The 20,640-nt window shown below is 41.2% G+C and overlaps 1 protein-coding gene across 1 annotated transcript in view; it reads left to right on the forward strand.

Moving 5' to 3' along the window:
• LOC126162820 (tetratricopeptide repeat protein 39C-like) overlaps window positions 1–20,640 on the forward strand; it is an 87,679-nt gene that overhangs the window by 61,286 nt on the left and 5,753 nt on the right. The window contains exons 8-9 of the mRNA XM_049919567.1: window positions 2,814–3,065; window positions 16,177–16,397. Coding sequence (XP_049775524.1) covers window positions 2,814–3,065; window positions 16,177–16,397 — 473 coding nt within the window. The remainder of the gene's footprint in view (window positions 1–2,813; window positions 3,066–16,176; window positions 16,398–20,640) is intronic.

Here is a 20,640-nt window from a genome sequence, read left to right on the forward strand (position 1 = left end):
AAATTAGTTCAAAAGTCAGAAAAAGGTAAGGGCATACATCCTCCAAGAAAATCACAGCACTGCAGTGTTCTCACCATCCCTCAGTTTAAGGGCAGATTTACCTTCTTTTCAGGCACAAAAGTGAATTGCTCTCCAGACAAAATCCCACCCTTCTTGTCCAAGCGTTCTTTGTGATATCAGTTGTGAACTGCAATGTGTATCAGACGAAGTAGTTTTTATTCTTAGCTATAGTTAATCCTGTTAATTTCTAAGAGTTTTGCTTTTGTGATATTAATGTGTAGACCAGAATGCTTGCTTGCCAAGTTCCTCAATACGTTTTCTGCAGATATATGCGGCATCTGCATGTTTCAGATGATTTAGTTTGTTTCATCCTGTGGTGCGTTCATAATTATTTCAGTTACTCTCCTAAATGCATGTTCTAAAATGACTTTGATTAAGGTAACCTTGATTACTTGGGTGTGTTAAATTTTTTGCCTCATTTATTAAATTTAACTTTTGCCTTGCTATTTTAGATACCCTGTACTTTGTTAAGATAGTATACTTTGTCAATATTTGTGGTTATTTTTAGTATTTCTGTACAGTATTATGAAACTGAGAACTGAGGACCCTTCAGTAGTGTATATAAGGCATTTAAGAACAAAAAGTGATCAATAAATCACAGGTTATTGACCACTGTGGTCTGGTGTTGAATGTAATGTATGTTTATTTCTGCTCAAGAGAAGCAGCAGGAACCTCAGCTTTCCCTTATTGTTGATAAAATAAATGATCAAACCATGTTTGAGAGTAGAGCATTGGATTCTTTAATGTTGAAATAATGAACTTCTTTCTACCCAAGGTTAAGGTGAGGGAAGCCAGGCAGATAAAGACTTGGAAACATGAATCAACATAGGAGACCAACTGGCTATTGATAAAGTACATAACATTTTCATATGTCAAACGTAAACCTGATTTAATAGAAAAAAACAGTAAAACTATTTATGTGGACGGAAAACAAAAATACTGACTGTATTGATGACAAAAATGTCTCCTTCTCAAAAGAGCAACTACTAAATCAGGCCTGACAGACACTCTAAAGTACAGTTTAATCTTGAACTTTTCAGTTTTTGTTTGCATTGTTCACCTAAACAAAGGAAAGGGAAGAAGGGAAAGGAAGGAAATGCACTATTAACAAATTTTACAAAATGCCAAAAACTTCCGGTTTCAATCAAAATTGACATTTGGATTTGTCAGCCTTGCTGCAATAGTTCTTGCTTTGACGGCTTGTTAGTAGATGCTCATATTTTGATGACAGGTTAACAGTATAAAATATTTGCTTTGGTAATGGAAAGTCCTTGGTGGAATATAAATAATTTAGGAAGTGATGGTCACAACTCATTGAATAACTGAGGTCTGAGTAGTCAATAGGCTTAGGCACAAGACTGAGAACATTGCTAGTTTTAAGATGAATCCTTCTTTAGAGCTGTAGAGTACACATACACATTTGTAGAAACATCTGTGTGATTACATAGTACCAGCACTGCAGCTTGTCTAGGATAAGGGTTTCTCTAACATGAGTTGGATGAGGCGAGGAAGAAGTCAGGGATTAGGAGGCGGGTTGGGTAAGGGTGGCTGACAGCTGGAAGAAAGGCATCACGTCCATGGGACAAAAATGTGGCACTGGTGAGCTCATTCTGGCTACAGGCTGGGGAAAATATTGCATAGCAAAAAATGATGTGGCGGAGTGGATTGGGAGGAGATACACACACTTCGCCAAGACTTCAATTACATGTCATCACCCTTGAAAATGAGGAACACCTTACCCATGATCCTTCTCACCTCTCCCAATGTGGTATTCTGTGACCCTATCTAAGTAATATCCTAGTCCAGCCTTATACCAAACTTATTCCGATTCCCATGCCACATGGTTTGTATCTCTGTGGATGGCCGAGGTGCAAGACTAGTCTCATATACCCATCTAGCATGTCTTTCTCCAGTCCACCAGCTCTGTTGTAATATCTGCACAGCATTTCTTGTAGGCATGACCACCAACCAGCTCTCCGCCTGAATAAATGGCTACTCCCAAACTGTTTCCTTCATCAGAGTTGATTACTCAACCACAAAGCACATTGCTGAGCACAGTATGATCTGTTTCAATGGCTGTCTCAAATCCCCATCCCCTGCCAACACCAGCTTCAATAAATTGCATTGATGGGAATTGTCCTTGGAACAAATCCTTTGACCCTGTAATCCTCGTGACCTCAATCACCCCTACCCAACTCTTGCCCACTAATCATAACTTCACTCATCCTGCACTCCAACCATTCTTTCCACAGGCTGCCTCATTATCTGTTCTATCTCCACTTACCAGTCTACTACTCCATGTTATTGTGCACTGCACGTTACTCTCTTGGCACTGGACCAGAGCAAACTAACCAGTGCCACATCGCTGTTATGTGCACCTGTTGCCTTTCCTACCTAGCCATCAGCCACTATTCCCCAACTGTCTCTACCACTCCCTGCCTACTTTCTCCCCTTATTCACTCCACCCTGCCCTCACACCAGTCGAGCTGCACTGCAGGCACAGTGTAGTCAGCCATGATGTGGATATGTGTTTGGAAGGGGGAGGGGGGGGGGGAGGGGCACCCACCTTTTGACTTATGCAACTTAGTACCTAAACTGTTCAGTGAGTTTTTACCTTTACTCCTTATAAACATTTCATTTTCATTTTTCATTCCATTTCCTTACGTAGTTTTCTCATGTATTTTTCATATCTTTGAATGTCTGCATTACATGTGAGAAAAAGTCTCCATCTTTCAAGTTTTCTCTGTTTATAGTCTGTGCAGGTGCAGCAGGGCGTTTGGAAGAGGCTGCTCAGTTGACAGCAGAAGCTCCTTTGCTGGCTTCCTCTGGAAACCACCGTTCAAGCTCCCAACTTGAGATTTTCATCATACGACGGACGCATCATTTTAGTACAACTACGCCAGTATTTGATACTGCCTACTGCTGCCTGCTGGCATTTGAGCTGCTCTTCTTGTGGAATGCTTTGCCATCTTGTGATCAAACCCACATTCATCAGCTACTGGAAGGTAGTTATTTCTGAATGTCTCTCCAGCACAGTAGCATTTACATGCATGGAATTATGAGTAAAATTGGGATATCTGTAGCTAATTGTGGAACAATTATTATTGTGGGTGAATTTTGAAGCCATTTCTTCTGATACTCTTTTTTCCCCTGCTTTTGTAGTGAAAAATTGTTGCTTTTGTCTAGATAATTCTCTCTTCCATAGCCATTTATGCCATCTGAAATATCTGCTTGTGGCATTAGAAAAGAAATTTGTCTTTCAAAGCATTATTTAATTTATGGATTCTCGGGTATCCAAGGAGTATGGTTTATTTTAATTTCACTTGCATTTCTGTTGATAGTAATTCAAATGAAATATTTTAAAAAGATGACCCCCTAATGTAAGAAAATGAAAACTGAAGTATGTTGGTGAACCTGAATTAGTTGAAATTATGATACAGTTGCCGCGCGCGCACACACAGGCACACACGCGCACAGGCACGCGCGCGCGCGCACACACACACACACACACACACACACACACACACACACACACACACACACACACACACACACACACACACACACAAAACCACTATATCTGGCTGCCAAAGCCAGACTGTGAGCAACTGCACATAATTGGAGAAGCATCATCTGGGGGAGAGGGGGATGGGGGGGGGGGGGGGTAAGAACGAAGCTGGGATGAGGATAGCAGGGTAGTGGTGGGGGGGCAGTAAAATACCACTTGTGGGAGCATACAGGTGTGAGGTGGAAAGACATTAGGACAGCTAGGTGCATTCGGAAGATTACACAAAGTAAAAGGGGAGGAAGGGGAGAAGTGAAAAGAATGTGGCTGCATCGGTGGAATAGAAGGCTGTGTAGTGCTGGTGCTGGAATGGGAACAGGGAAGGGGATAGGTGGGTAAAGGACAATAGGTGAAGCCAAGAAGGGTTACAGGACCATAGGACGTATTGCAGGAAGAGTTCCCCAACTGCACATTCAGAAGAGCTCGTACTGGCACAATGGATCTATATGGCACAATCTGTGAAGCAGTCATTGAAATAAAGAACATTGTGTTGGGCAGTGTGCTCAGCAACTGGGTTGTCCACATGTTTCTTGGCATGCTGATGATCATTCATGTGGACAGACAGCTTGTTGGTTGTGATGCCCACATAGAACACAGCATAGTGGTTGCAGCTTAAATTGTAGGTCACAAGACTGTTTTCATAGGTAGCCCTGCCTTTGATGGGATAGGTGATTCTTGTAAATGGACTGGAGTAGCTGGTTGTGGAAGGATGTATGGGACAGGTCTTGCATCTAGGTCTATTGTAAGGATATGAACCATGAGGCAAGGAATTAGGAACAGGGGTTGTGTAGGTTCAGTGGGTGGCAGAATAGCACTGGGGTAGGGGTGGGAAGGATGGTGGGTAGGACATTCCTCATTTCAGGGCACGATGAGAGGTTGTTAAAATTCTGACGGAGAATGTGATTCAGCTGCTGCAGTCCTGGGTAGTACTGAGTGCAAGTATATAAATTATTGGTCATGCTGGCTGCTTCTGCCATACTGCTGCTGCCTGAAGTGTCAATGCTGATGAACTCAAAAGTTGCCACTAGTGGGCAGCACTGCCATGGATGCCACTGCTGCTATGCCACCGTCAAGATCTCTGCTGGAATAATGTATTAAAATCACAGCTGCAACTCTAAAGGGATTATACTCATATCCCAGATGAGAAAATTCCAATTGCAACTGCTGCTGAGTAGCTGCTCTTCCTAAAAGCATCCCACATCAACAAACCAGTCGGGACTTCACCTGATATTGCTCATTCCTTAGGTGTTTGGACAATCAATGGCTTTGTATGAAAAGAATAGCTCCATGCAGCCATAGGGTCAAGCCGCACATGTCTGCTTTCATGTCCCGCAACCAATTCATTGAAAATAATAACCTGTATCTGTGATCCTTCTGTCCAATAGTTTGTGCATTGGCTAGAATTGCAAGTTAATAAAATACACAAAAATACAAAATAAAAGTTAAATGAATAATTTAATAACAAGGGTTCTAGTCTAACATCTGTAATTGATGTAGACAACAGAGAATTACGTTGAATAATGTTTATTCAAGAAAGGACATCTGAGGTAAACAGGAAGTGGCCGTATGATATTCAGACAAAAAAATTTCCTTATCAAGTGCAGTAAAGCTATGTTGAAAGAGTTATGAGAATGGTAATAAAATCCCCAGACTAAACAGTCCTTGAAGATACACATACATTTCATAATCACAATATATGAAATATTCACCAGCTCAAAACATTCCAAAGTTTAACCTGATGATTTACAAATTATCACATATGATACAAAAAAATAGTAATTCATTTTCTGTCTATTATCAGTTCCATAAATCACATGGAAATAGATTAGAGTCCTACTCTGGAGCAGCACATTCAGACCTCTTGTGAGTTCAGAGTCTCTTCAAAAGTTAGAGATTTTGGGAGCCATTCACTACCCAGAATCAATCACTTATATGACTGAATCATGCATGTTACACTCAACACCAAGTGTTCAGAATTGTTCCCTTGAGTTCCTCCCTCAAAAAGTCACAGTCTCCTCTTGACTCTTGTAGCGTTCGGCTATTGTTTGCTTTTCCATTGGCTGAAGGCCATGCCCACATCATTCTTACACTCTACAACCATGATTTGGCTCATCATGACCACTTTCTCACATTAAACTAATATATTACAACAATATTCAAGTAAAAGAAATAAACATTTGATTACGCTCAGATCATTTACAGTAAATGTAAGTAATAGTTTGTGCATAAATAAATAACCCAGCATTCTTGCACAAGTGTGTTCATGTTAAATTGACAAATAATTGTAGTTAAATCGTGTTTAAACAATTATTTATGCCCCTCAACTGAAGCATCTTTTAGTTTTCTCTTCAGTTGTGGTGTCTGCTAACAAAAGCAATTTACCACTTTTAAACAGCACAGCTTTTTAATAGCACTTGCAAATAACATTTAAATCAAGTTACTGGCAAAATAATAAACTGTTCATTAAATAATGACATGATGATGATGATGATGATGATGATGATGATGATGAGGTCCCATACTCTGAGGAGTGTAGGGGACGATGGGAGACCCACACTGCTGTACTAGCCAAGGTCCTAGTGGAGGTGTTTCACCATTGCCTTCCTCTGACTGTAATGGGGATGAACGATGATGATGATGAAGACGACACAACAACACCCAGTCATCTTGAGGCAGGAAAAATCCGTGATCCCACTGGGAATCGAACCCGGGACCCCGTGCGCAGGAAGCGAGAATGCTACCGCAAGACCCCAAGCTGCAGACATGACGACATGAGTACGGCAAAATATGAGGTGTTGATGCAGTCTTCATTTGCTGTGTAAATGTGGATAATACGATGTTCTGACAAACATTTATGTAATGAAAAAGATATAAAAAGACAGTGTTAGTCAGTATATAAAATGGTTACAAATGAGTGGCTTTCAGGGATGGTAGCTATCTTGCAGTGCTGTTGTCTGAGATACCATTTGTTGAAATTGCTTGAAGCATTTAAAAGTTGTTAATGCAGAGGTTGATTGTGAAAATGTGTATAAGCTGTGAAATGTTAATTTCTGTCATTTTAAATATATTGAAAATATTGTTGTGTCATCAGACGTGCCTAATTTTTCTGAGATTGCAGATATATTCAGATGTGCATTAATATTTTACTGTGAGTTTTTGAATTTCAAAGAGCCCTGTAACTTAGCCACTTTTAAGATTCTCTGTATGTCCACCTTTCGACAGATGGTTTGCGGGACCTTTGCTTTTCAGTACTGAATGTCAGATCAAACCACTTTCTGCTGTCTAAATTTTCAAATTGTTGTTTTATGGGGCTACCAGTTTCTGCGATGTATTATGCCATCTTCAGACTCCCTGACCGACATGCAAGAAGATGCCATCATTTGATCCAGTCAGAATAGCGGCCAGCATTTAAAGACTGGTATCCGTGAATTTTTTTGTGATAGTGATCACTTCAAACATCACCTGCCTCATAGCCCAATGAAACAATTTGGAAATTTAGGTGGTTGAAAGGTGTTTGATTTGACATTCTATTTTTGAGATTGTCTGGCACTACACAGTTTCTTGGAGCATTGTCTCCTGCACAACGGCCATCCATGTGACAGCTGTGCCAATTCCCAACTCCCAGGATTTACCCATACCCAGTGATGCTAGCCGGAAACGGTCATCATGCTAACCAGAAACAGTCATCTAGCCAGGCTGGCTGCAGTGCACCCTGAGCTGTGGACCCACTGGTGTTCAACTGTGCAACAAGTTCATCTTACCTCATAGCACTACTGGGCAGCCGATTAGCTCCCCTAAATGCGCATAACATTACATGGTCCTTATGTGAGGTGTATGCTTCTTTCAGTAGTGTTTAACTTAAACAATGTCTTCTTCCCTCCAGGGATTCCCATTTGAGTTCATGAAGCATGTCTGCTACACTCAAGTGTTGATTAAGCCTACCAGTACAGTTCCAGTACCAGTACCAGATGTCTTCCTTTAATCTGAGTCTTTGAGGACCTGAAACACTTGCACAGTACTCAAAAATAGGTTGCCCAAGTGTTCTGTACGTATTCTCCTTTATAGATGACTTACACTTTTATAAAATTCTCCCAATAAACTGAAGTCATTTGACACGTCCTTCTTTTAACATTTTTTTTACTTTGCATACTTCCTGCTCATTTGCCTTCACAAATTCAAAATCAGTATATTGTGTGGGGTGAAATGGAGTCCTGGCATGAAGGTGTATTAATATAAGTTGGTTGGGCAAAAAAAGTGTAATTGTTGTGTTCATTGTTTTGACAGCTTTACATTCATCAATTACTTCCCAAGATACTTACTTAGATTATCAGATTGGTTTAACTCTTTGCTGTGCTTTCATTTCCCAATGTTTGATAGTCCTATTTTAAAGGTTTTCTTACCTTATTACATTTTTCATTAAAAATCTGCTGATTAATTACATTGTGGAGAAGGTTGATCATATGTACCTGCCTGGCTCCATTGATAATGAGTGGAAGTTTCAGCCAAGCATTATTTCAAGTTTTGCAGTATCTTAAAACCATCTTGATGTCTCTGACAGGACAACAGTTATTGTAGTGTCTCAGCAGGGTTGGATGGAACTTGTTCATTATTTGACGGACCTTTTCACCTAGTAAAAAGTATTCCTGTACTCTTGTGTTGGCTTACTTTTAAAGGTGGTGGTATTACAGCTAATCAGAATTTCTTTCTATTGAACAGTTTTATTATTTTTGGGTTAGCTAAATTTAGGGACTCTGTCATGTGACAAAAGTGGTCAGAAAATTTAAATCTGAGCTACTGTAATTTAATATTTCTCCTGAGTTTTGCAAAATCTGTTGTGATAGAGCTTGTCTCAATTATTTTGATACCTATGCTCATCATATTTATAAAATTATGAGAGCTTGATACATCAGTGAGGTTCATATTTATTGTACTAATATGTAACTTACCAAATATACTGTAGAATTCACAGTCACGGCTGTATTTCAATTTAGTTTAAAAGATTAAAAAAAAGACAACACATGGACACACAGTTTAGTACTGCATGTCCTTTGTGTTGATGCTTTTTTAAGATCTGACAATGACAATAAAAATGGAACCAGATGACTTTTCAAATGAACTGAAATGTTACCAAGAATGCAAATTCTACAGTTCATTTAGATAATTATAAAGATCAGTCTTCCTTAAAGGTCAAAGCAAATTCATTTCATCACAAATACAGTATAATATCATCAGAATCAATCTGACAAACTACACTATGGCTCCTTTTCAATTGTACCTACTTTGTAGTAATGTTAAAGAAATTATTTTTTTTTAAAATTACAGTATGTTCATAAACAAAGTTGGCATTGTTCTACCTTTAATAACTGGTAGTGAGTAACCTTTTAATCTATATTACATCATTTCAGGTCTTTAGTCCAAATTCAGCTATCACTAACATGTGTGGTTGAATGTTCTTCCACAAATAACTACAATAACTCAAGTTTGTTTCTACCATATTGTATATTTAAATGTATAATCTTAAATTATTTTATCCCTTCTTGTTGGTCTACCACTCCAGGAGTCATATGTATTTGAGTTATTGTTTTTCCAATAGTCTGTTGTATTACCAGGTCCTTCAAATCTGTGTTCCATAGATAGGTACTTATTTCTAAGAGTAATTAAAGGAAACTACAGAAGTTTTATTGTAATCTGTAGTAAGTGGATCCTCCACTTTACCAGGTTTATCATCTGGGTCTCTTAATATTGCCTTCTTTCCCTTTTTGTTCATGTTTACTACAGTCTGTATGTTCGCCATAGTTCATTTTAACAATATTATGAAAAGCATAGTTTCTACTTACCATATGGTAGAGGTGCTGTGTTGCATGTAGGCACAACAAAAAGACTGTTAGAAAGTCAGCTTTCAGCCAAAAGGGCTTCTTCCAAATTAGACATCACACACACACACACACACACACACACACACACACACACACACACACACACTCAACTTAGATGGGTAAGAACAATGATTAATGAAGTTTGATGTCAGGGGGGTAATGATAATGTAGGATATATTGCAGGGAGAGTTCCCACCTGTGCAATTTAGAAAATCTGTTGTTTGTGGGAAAGATCTAGATGGCTCAGACTGTGAAGCAGTCATTGAAATGAAGGAAAGTCATGTTGAGTGGTATGTTCAGCAACTGAGTGGTCCAGCTGTTTCTTGGCCACAGCTTGTTAGCAGCCATTCATGTGGCATACAGCTTAGTTTATAGATCACATAAGTGGTTTCACAGGTGGCCCTGCCTTTGATGGGATAGGTGGTGCGTGTGACTGGACTGGAGTAGGTGGTGGTGGGAGGATATACGGGATGTCTTGGATCTAGGTCTATTACAAGGATAGGAACCATGAAGCAAGTGGTTGGGACCAGGGGTTGTGTAGGGATGGTCGAGGATATTGTGTAGGTTCGGTGGGCAGCAGAATACCACTGTGGGAGGAGTGGAAAGGATAGTGGGTAGGACATTTCTCATTTCAGGGCATGACAAGAGGTAGTCCTGTGTAACCAATCATGTGATATACAAGCTAAACTGCAACCACTGTGCTGTATTCTACATTGACAAACTATGGCCAAGAGACAGCTGGACCACCCCATTGCTGATCATGGCACCCAACATAACGTTCTTCATTTCAGTGACTGCTTCGTAACCTCTGCTATCTGGATCCTTCCTACTAACACCAGCTTTTCTGAATTGTGCATGTGTGAACTCTCCCTGCAATGTATCCTACATTTTTGTATCCCTTCTGGCCTCAACTTCCATAAGTCATTGTCCTTACCATTCCAGCTCTACAAAGCCATCTATTCCACCAATCCACCCTCAGTATTTTTACTTCTCTCCTTTCCTCCTCACCCTCCACTCCCTGCCCTCTGTCTAACCTCCCAACTGCAACTAGCTCCCCTATCCTCTCTCCATCTCATCTTTTAATGCTCCCACAAGCAGCATTTTATCATTCCCCACCCCTAACCTGCTATCCCTCCCCCTCACCTGCTATCCCTCCCCCTCACCTCCGCGGCATCCTCCTCATCACCACCACCTGGTTGCCTGTCTCATATGCATAGCTGCTCGCAGTCTGGTCTCAGCAGCCAGAAACAGTGGTCACGTGTGTGTGAGTTGCACTTGCATGTGTGTATGTTGTGTAATTTGAAGGAGGCCTTTTGGCCAAAAGCTTACTTTCTGACAGTCTTTTTGTTGTGTCTGCCCAACACAGCATCTCTGCTGTATGGTGAAAAGCAACTATCCTTTTCATAATATTGTTACAGTGCGTCCTGAATTTTCCATTGTTTGATTTTGCCTGGCAGTTCATTTTTAGTTATATCGAGCAATCATATTTACAACACAGTTGTTTGGCGCTGACCTTTGGCTTTTTGTGTGTGTGTGTGTGTGTGTGTGTGTGTGTGTGTGTGTGTGTGTGGGTTTTTTTCCAATTAATACATGGTGATTGTTGTAAATCATGTCATTCTACCAAGTTTGCAACAATGCTTGTATTACACAGTTCAGGCAGTAAGTTGTTAGATTTTTGAAGTGTAGCCTTGCTGTTGTTTTTATAAACACTATTGCCATTGATTTCAACAAGATAATCTTTTTTCGGTTTACTTATTTCTACAGTGAAACTTTCTACTACTGCGTTTAACATGGCATTGGTAAACACAGTATGCTTTACACATATATTTTCACAGATGGTTGGAGATAGGTCTTTTTAGTGGCTGTTGGTATAAAGTAAGGATGTTTTTGTGCCTCTTGGTATCAGAATTTCTCATTTGAAGCTTTGTTACTGCAGAGACTAAAGTTAGAAATTTACTTTATAGTGGTATCTCTAGAACTATACTTACCCATTGTGTTTGCTCGCATGAAGTTCCAGGCATTTCTTTTCCAGATAATTGATATGTTCTCAAAATTCTTGATATTTGTAATAGATTGGCACTGTTTCTTTTAAGACACTTATTAATTTTCTTTTGATGGTAATATGTTTCATTTCTGGCTGCTCTGATATTGCACCGACAATCTCCACTGGTGACTGAGTGTGTTTCCTTAGCTCTAAGGCTGCACATAAATAAAGTGACCATTCTCAGGTAGACTGCCAGTACTTCATAGCACAACACTAGACGTTAACTTCCACATTAAGACAGTCTGAGCAACAAATGAAAGATCCCCTTGATCAGATATGAGTAACAGAATCAAATTCCAATATAACAAGAAGAAAAGTTGCTAATAGTGGAGATACTGAGTCTCAGGTAGGCACAACAAAAAGATTCCACAGTGACATCGGTCATGATGGTCACTAGGACAAGTAGACAGACAAATGTTCTGCTGTAGTAATACCAGTCCTATTGCGGAATATCACCCCTGATTGCTGCTGGAGTTATGTCCAAGGTGGCTGCTGGAGTGACGTCATAGTGTGGTTTGTTGTAGAGGGGCGAGCGAGACATCACAGGAACGGAGTCAAGGGATGCGAGGGATCAGAGTTAGCACAACTGGCATACTGAGCGAGAGCTCAATGGGTCATGGTGTGGCCAGCTTCAAGCGTGGAGCTGATCAATGAGCAAAGTTGCCTGCTCGAGGTCGTGTCACGATTTAATTAAGTAGCAGCTGGAGGAAAGCCACTCCATGAACGCACATTAGTCGCTGCACTATTATTGATGTGTGCATTGCTTGGTGAGCATGACAGATCATTTGTAATCATTATAGTGTCCAGAGCATTTGATGGACTTGAGATATTTGTAAACAATCTCTAGAGGAGGAGAGCCTGTGGTCCAAGGACAGGCTACCACAGGGCATGGACATTGAGCAGGAAAGCTGAAGTGGTCTACAATGGATGTGTGTATTATCCCTTCCCTGTTGGGGAAAAGAGAGAGAAGCCATCTTGATGGTAGATACAAGATCTTGCCTCCCCTTACCCCATGGAGGGAGACAGAAGTACCAAATTGACAGGGGTGATAGGTGTCCGCAAAGAAGGGGTGCGTTCCTCACTGCACCAACATGTGGGGAAGCACGGTGGCTGTGACCCAGGCAAGGAATCCAGTCCCAGAGGTTGTGAAGTGGTTCCCAAAGAGGCGTGGACAATTTGAGCTTGCCTACAAGAAGACTTGGCACTGAGTGTGCCTGAAAAGAAAACAAATGGCAGAATCATGGCTGCAGTGCTCAGGGCACAAGGTGCTGCGCCACATTCAGGAAAAGGGCTGGCTGTGGCTGCATTGCCCATTAAAAATCATGAAGCGGCGTGCAAGCGTCTGGCTCAGTAGGGGGAGGATGGCCAGAGGTGTGATGGTGCCAGCAAGGGAAGGGAAACATACTCAAATGGTGGCGATACACTCGAGGCAGCGGAAATGCCACACTAGTTGAAAACTGGTGTGCACTGGAGTACAAGAATTTGTGTGCATGGGGACGTGATCTACACCGCAGGAATGAAAACACAAGGAGACATGCATAGGAACATGAAATGATGGACACTGCAGGAAAATTAAAATAATGGAGGACAAAACATCAAGGGAAGTGAGGAAAACTATATAGAGACACAAGTTAACCAGAAGTAGATGTATGAAGTGTTTCACTATCCCTGTGAGGAAGGATGCATCTTCCTGAAGCGGCTGGGAGAGCAATGTGTGGGAAGGTCATGGCGGTAACCTGGTCTGGTTGCTCTGATGCCAGATGACTATGGGCCAGTGCCACTTTTGAGAAGAGAACCCGCCATGGCTGCAATAGTGTCAGCCACAGCTGGAGAAAGGCAATGGCAGATGGGTGGCAGATGAAACTCTAAGGTGATACTGGAGCCAGCGAACCATGAGCTGACTCATAAGGGTATAACAGTGACTATTTCCATGTAGTCTACCAGTACTTTATTAACAGAACACCAGGAGTTAAGTTACACTTAAGACAGAGTCTGAATAAAAACTGAAAGATCGTCCTTGATCATATATGAGTAACATAATCAAAGTCCATAGTGATGTTGGTCACTATCACAAGTAGAGTCAAAGAGTCACAGTAATAATACCAGTCCCATTGTGGAGTATTTCCCCTGGTGGCTGCTGTAGCAACATCATGCTTGCTGTGAAGTGTAGATGCGAGCCATGTATCAGAGAGATGGAGCCACTGGATGTGGCAGGACAAGGTTGGCACGAGTGAGCAGCGACCTGCATGTGCTCGACATCACATCCAGTTGATGAGTTGTGGTGTGGCTGGCATTGAGCTCAGAACAGAGGGATGAGCAGAGCTGCATTCTGGAGGTTGAGCCATGACCTAAATATGCAAGTAGAGAAATGTCACAGTGGTCCTCGGTGACCATGTGACGGCAGATGCAATGTAGTCTCTGTGGTGGCGGTGCCACTGTTAATGCTTTTGAGTGTGACATGCGTCCCTGGTGGACCCTGCTGACAGTTACCCTTTCAACAGATTTTTTGTGATCTGTACAGTGTCCACAACATATGATGTACTCAAGATACTTGTAAACAGTCTGCAGAGGAGGAGCACCTGAGGGCCAAGGTCAGGCAGCCCTAGGGCAATTGATTCATTCATTCATTCGTTCGTTTGAACTTGGTTTGTAATGCAGGGTGTTTCACAGTTCTTTTTACACACTTCTAAGAGGTTGTAGAGGGGACTTAGTAGATCTCAAGTTTTACGTATGAACTCATGTCTGGGAACATCATCCAACAAGGCTACAGAGTGTCAAAGTTATAGGCGTTTGCAAATGTGTTTGTGTACAGGGTGATTCTGCGATGATGTGACAAACTTCCTAGGATGATGGAGATGGATAAATGCATCAATTTGAGGCAAGGCCCCCTATACCAGAAATGAACGAGTTGAAAGTTATAAGCAAAAATCTATTCTGATTCTTCTGATAGTGGAATACATATACTGGTACTGTTGTTGCTAAGGTTGTCGGGTAGGCAACTTTCAGAGGTGGTAATATGGACCAAAACAAGAAAAAAGTCCAATAAACATGGGCTCTAAAATGCATACCTGAGGAACTATGAGTACTTTTTCATCTTCGCTGCTGTGAAACACATCTCCTCTATTGTGTGCTCATAGCACTTAAGGTATGCATTTTAGAGTCCATTTTATTGGACTTTTTACCTTGTTTCAGTCCATACTACCACCTCTGAAAGTTGCTCACCCTACATTCTTAGCAACACAGTACCAGTACATTATTACACTGTCAGAGGTATCAGAATGGTTTCTGCTTATAACTTTCGACTCATTTGTTTCCTGTACATGGACCCTTACTTCAAATTAATACATTTATCCTTCTCCATCATCCTAAAAAGTCTGTAACATCATCATGGAATCACCTGATAAATATGTACATTTACAGGTGCCGCCATCTACAACTCTGATGCTGTATAGCGTCACTGGATGATGTTTCCGGAATGGGTTCCTAAGTAAAACTTGAGCTACAAAGACCCCTCTACAGCCTCTAGAGGTGTGTAACATGAATTGTGAAACACCCTGTATTTCCTATCATATTCACAAGAGAACAGAAAATTTCAGCTTGACAAATTTTATTGTTTAGTTCTACCAGAACAGGTCATATATTGCTTTCTGCGTAGAAAAGTCATTATGGAAGCCAAACTGAACTGTTGTTATAAGGCTATCATCAGAAATGTGATGTACTACTCTGTTATAAGTTTTCTCCTAAAAAAAGAATTGAGGACCCAGGAAGGAGGGAGATGAGTCTCTAATTTGAGACTAATCAAAAATTTCCACTTTTATGAATATGTGTTACTATTGTGTAGTATTTTGGTTGAAATACCTTCATGACAAAAAGAGATAATGTTTTTTAATGACCTAATGGTTTTTACAATCTTAACAAGTTGATTTGTCATAATTGATGTTGGCAGATGGAGTATATAGTGTATTACAATGGAATTAGGAGCCAATTATTTGAACCCAACATCTGTCTCACTGCTATCATCACGAGGTTAAACATTTTCCCATTCTCAGTTTCATCATATCAAGCATATGCCAGATTGTCTCTACAATGATCTGGTCTTGAAATCTTGCATTTTTTGGCTTATTGCCTTGTATTTGAATTTTTATGATGTGGTAGACTACGCAAATTTGCAGTGTGCCTTTAAGTATTGATCTTCAGTAGCCCTGTGCATTAAATAAAGCTCCATCTTGCCATCACAAAATTCTTTGACCCTACATGCTTCCTTTTCTTCTTCCACTCTAATTATTCATGACCTTTTGTAAAAGAAAACTGGATTCATTTGTTGTAAGAATACTTTTAATAAAGAATTAAATTTCTCACTATGTGTCCTACATAACTTCTTCCTGTTATTTGTGTGTATGTGTCCATTTGAATTGCCCCATAAAGATTTTTGTTTTTATGAGGCTGTAGTTTGATTATGATTTTGTGTGTGTGTGTGTGTGTGTGTGTGTGTGTGTGTGTGTGTGTGTGTGTGTGGGCGCGCGCGCGCGCGCGTGTGTGTATAGTATTAATCACATTAATATTGAGGTATTCTCATTCTGTTAAAATTATGGTATAATTTTTTTCTCAGTTACAATTTGTTGTTTTCCCAGACTGCCAGTCAACTACAGGCCTGGAACCAATGACTGGTTTACGGCATCTGGTGATGGGTGCAGCACAGTGTTGTTTGGGACACACTGAGGAGGCTATAGCCAACTTCCGAACTTGCTTGGCCAGACGTAAGAATGTTGATGTTGACAATCTGGTGGGAGATCATCACATTTCTGCCTTTGCTCTCTATGAGCTGGGAGTGCTGCTGTGCAGGAATCCTGAGGTAGGTGTCTTATTATCCCTTAACTCTATGATACTGTTTTCTGGATCAGAAACTGTTTGAGAATTTGTAAAGACTGTGGCGCAGACTGCCATTGAACCTTTCTGATTTAGGAAAGCCATTGTTTTTTTTGTGTCACTTAAAATAAACATTAGGATGATGGTTATCAATGGATGGTTATAAATAAATATATAAATACCTAAGACACTGACAGAGTTCCTTTTCCTTTGTGCAAGTGATTTACTCATTAATGACTTTGATGTTGATAGGATGCTGGGACTATTTTCCTTCCTTCTTCGTTGAGGTAACATGCTGTTCATAAAACAATGGAATAGATGTAGTTGGCCAGAAGCAACATTTTTAACTTACTTTAAGTTGTTGCTTTGCAACCAACCAGTTAAGCTTAAAGCTCAAAAAATTTGGTAACTGCACTATTCACACCTTTTTGAACAAAAATCAGCTTTAATGAAGGTAATTTCTTACGCTAATGTTGTAATAATAGACATCTTTATTCCCTCAGCTTTTAATAGGTTATGTACACTGAAGAGCCAAAGACGCTGGTACACCTGCATGATATTGTGTAGGGCACCCACGAGCATGCAGAAATGCTGCAACACGACATGGCATGGACTATGCAGCTGAGATCAAACAGGATGCTTACAAACATGTCACTTGTCAGAGTTGTATCTAGACGTATCAGGGGTCCCATATGCACATGCCCCACACCATTACAGAGACTCCACCAGCTTCAACAGTCCCCTGCTGGGTTCCAGGGTCCATGGATTCATGATGTTGTCTCCATAGCTGTACACATCCATCTGCTCGATACAATTTGAAACAAAACTCATCCAACCAGGCAACATGTTTCCAGTCATCAACAGTCCAATTGTGATGAAGCAAGCTGGGATAATTTTAATTCCCCTCTTGTTTTGCCATCTGCCTCCTTAAATTTGTTTTGTTACTTTTAACTATTTACCATTACCATACGTGAATATAATCTGAATTTTCATAAAAGGAAAATATTGGCCCTCAGTTTTAAAGAATATAACGCCAGATCTAATTTTGTGCTTAGTTTTATGTATGTAATTGATGTTCTAATTTACTTTGATTAGTCCTAGTTAATATCGTTTGTTATAGGGTGAAATAAGTGATTGTTTCATAACTTAAATTTTATTGTTGACATATAACAAAGTATAAATTCTGTTATTTAATTGTAAACGTTTAGAAGACGAAGTACTAGTAATCTTTAAGTATCTATTTAGCTCCATTCAAAAACATGTTAGCAAAACCAGTCCTTCATTAATTCCAAAGTAATTAACAGTTCTGTCAAAAGTATTGTGTACATAATTATATATGTTAATTTCATGATTTAAACAAATAATTCGCCCTAACTCTCGCAGTAGAAGAGACTGTTAAAAAGACAAAATTTTTCAATGTATTCAGTTAATTAAGTGAGTTAAGTTTTAAATGTAATTTCTGTAAATTTCACTTCAAACAATGTATAGTTTCAGCACCTATCATTGTGATGATGTATAAGGGCCTGATTTTTGGTCATGAGACAGTCAGTCCAAGGCAGAGTTTCAGACGAGTAACCTGTGCTGGTTAGAACAAAAACAATGCCTCAAATTAACTGTGGAATAAGTGTTAAACAATTAGGCCATGTATAAAAACAGTGACAGTGTCTGCTCCATATGTACCTGTTTATTATTCAAGAACTGTGAATTTTTTGGTTAGGTTTTACTGTTGTTAGATGTTCAACAAGAAACTATTGTAGTAATATGTGGAGTTTTGCCTGCAAATTATTAATGGGGCTTATGGAAGGTTTAAACAATAGTGCACTGGCCATACACATATAACTGTGTATTATTAGAGGGTTGTGACAGTGAAATTAAAGTACTGTAAAATGTAACTGTGCCTCTGTTGGCTAAATCATTTAAAGTAGTCTGTGTCAGAATCCACAACCAATTTTTTCAGCCAGTGTAGCAACGCAGTAAGTCAACACCGAGAACAATCACCAACAAATGAAGAATTAAAAGCAGGTGGAACTGATACACATGTTGGTGTTGACGGGTCCAGGTGAGGCGTAAAGCTTTGTGTCAAGCTGTCATCAAGGGTACACCAGTGGGCCTTTGGCTCCAAAAGCCCATATAAATGACGTTTCATTGAATGGTTTGCACATTGAGACTTGTTGATGGCCCAGCTTTGAAATCTGCAGCAATTTGCGGAAGGGTTGCACTTCTGTCATGTTGAATGATTCTTTTCAGTCGTCATTGGTCCCATCCTTGCAGGACATTTCTCCGGCCGCAGCAATGTCAGAGATTTGATGTTTTACCAGACCTGATATTCACAGTACACTCATGAAACAGTCATAGGGGAAAATCCCCATTTCATCGCACCTTGGAGATGTTGTGCCCCCTCACTCGTTGACTACACCACCACTTTCAAACTCACTTAAATCTTGATACCCCCCAGGGGGTTCATGGTTCTCTCATGAGTTCGTACACGGCCCCAAACTGCTGCAAGCCAAAGCTTCCTTCCCTGGCTGCATTTCCTTTACGCTGCCCTCCCTCCCTCTCTCTCTCCTTGCTCCTTCTCTGTTGCCCCCTCTTTCCCCCCTCTCGGCATTCTGATTTATGTCGACCTGGCTACCCACCAGTTTTCCTGTATTGATTGCAGTTTTGTTCCTTTTTCCTGTTACATCCTGTCATCCTTTTTTGGCATGTAGGTCTCTGCTTGAGGTTTGACCTCCAAATCAAAATTTCCTATTTTTCGTGGGAGCCATTTGGGGAAAAACTCCCTCCCTAGCATCTACGGTGTGGATTCCTCTCCCCCTTCCTTCTCTTATATCTCCCCCACTGTAGCCCCCTTCCACCCTGCTAGGTCACCAGCACGTGTAGCCAGTCGGTGTGGTGGGGCTGTTATGTACTCATATGGCTGATTCCCCTGACAACTCGGGGATCACACTACTGATACCTAAGCTGTTCCCTACCCATGAATGCCAAGGAGTGGATGCTTATCTTCTTGGAACATTAGAATGCCCAGCAATGTCTGCCGTGCCAGGCAGCCCTTGCTGTGGCTGGATGACGCCCATGGGGAGAGCTCCGCTCAGAGTGGGTGGTATCAGGATGGATGCTTGACACATGAAGTGTATCAGGCTGCAAAAATCCGGCTGTTCTCACACAGCTGTATCTTCGAATGGTGAAGAATCATTGTATGCTGCTTCATATTACCGTGCAACCTTCCCTTCCCTGGTTACACCATGGGAGGAGGGCCAGGCTCACCATCTTGGGATGAAACACTTTCCCCGTTGCCTCATCTGTACTGGGACAGATGGCGACACATCCACTGCCACAAAGCCATTGTTTTTTGTGGAGAATGCCAAGGACAAGTTTGGTGAAATGGATTCTCTTAGTAAAATGCGGTTGGGCTCCATGTTGATCAAAGCTTCTTCTGCCACCGCATCCACAGCTCTTCGTGCCTGTGATTGTCTAATACACCTCACCAATCTCTGAGTACAGTTGAGGGAGTAGTTTTTCATAGGTACTTCATCCTGCAAACAGATGAGGAACTCTGGACTAATCAGGAGTGGTGTCGTGTTCATTTTGTTTGACGTGTGCAGAAGTGTCACAAAGACAACCGTGCCTATACTGGCACCTTCATTCTCGCTTTCGAGGGGGTACCCACCCAGAGAAGGTCAAGGTTATGTGCTACAGATGTGACATGAAGCTGTACGTCCGTTCACCTATGTGGTGCTTGTGTTTTGAACATATGTCTTCCCGCTGTATGGCAGACCCTCGTGTGTGGTAACTGTGGCCACCATTCCATGAGGGAGGCCCCTGTGTTCCACCACCTGTGACCGCCACTCCTCTTGTTTGCCAGATTGCCCGGCTTACAAGAGAGAAAAGAAGATCCAAGAATACAAGTCCTGGGTCACCTGTCTTTTGCTGAGGCTCGCCAAAAGTATGAGAGACTCAATCTTACACTTTTGCCTCTGTTACTTCGTTTCCTCCTCCTACCTCTTCCTTGCCCCAACCCCGTCCCCTTCTCCCCTCCCTCCAGTTCCCACTACTTCCAATCCGGGAGCCAATCCCATTCCCCGTTCAAAGAAGTGCCCCCTTCTTTGCCAGTGATGGGCTCCCTCCCGAGACCCCTCTCCCGAGCGTCTCTCAGGCTGGAAGACTGCCACCACTCGGCTGCAAGAAGCACCATCTGTGTGCTTCAAGGTCGCCTGCTCTCCTTCAGTTCC

The sequence above is a fragment of the Schistocerca cancellata genome, chromosome 2 (assembly GCF_023864275.1).
Source record: "Schistocerca cancellata isolate TAMUIC-IGC-003103 chromosome 2, iqSchCanc2.1, whole genome shotgun sequence".
In the NCBI taxonomy this organism is placed as follows: domain Eukaryota; kingdom Metazoa; phylum Arthropoda; class Insecta; order Orthoptera; family Acrididae; genus Schistocerca; species Schistocerca cancellata.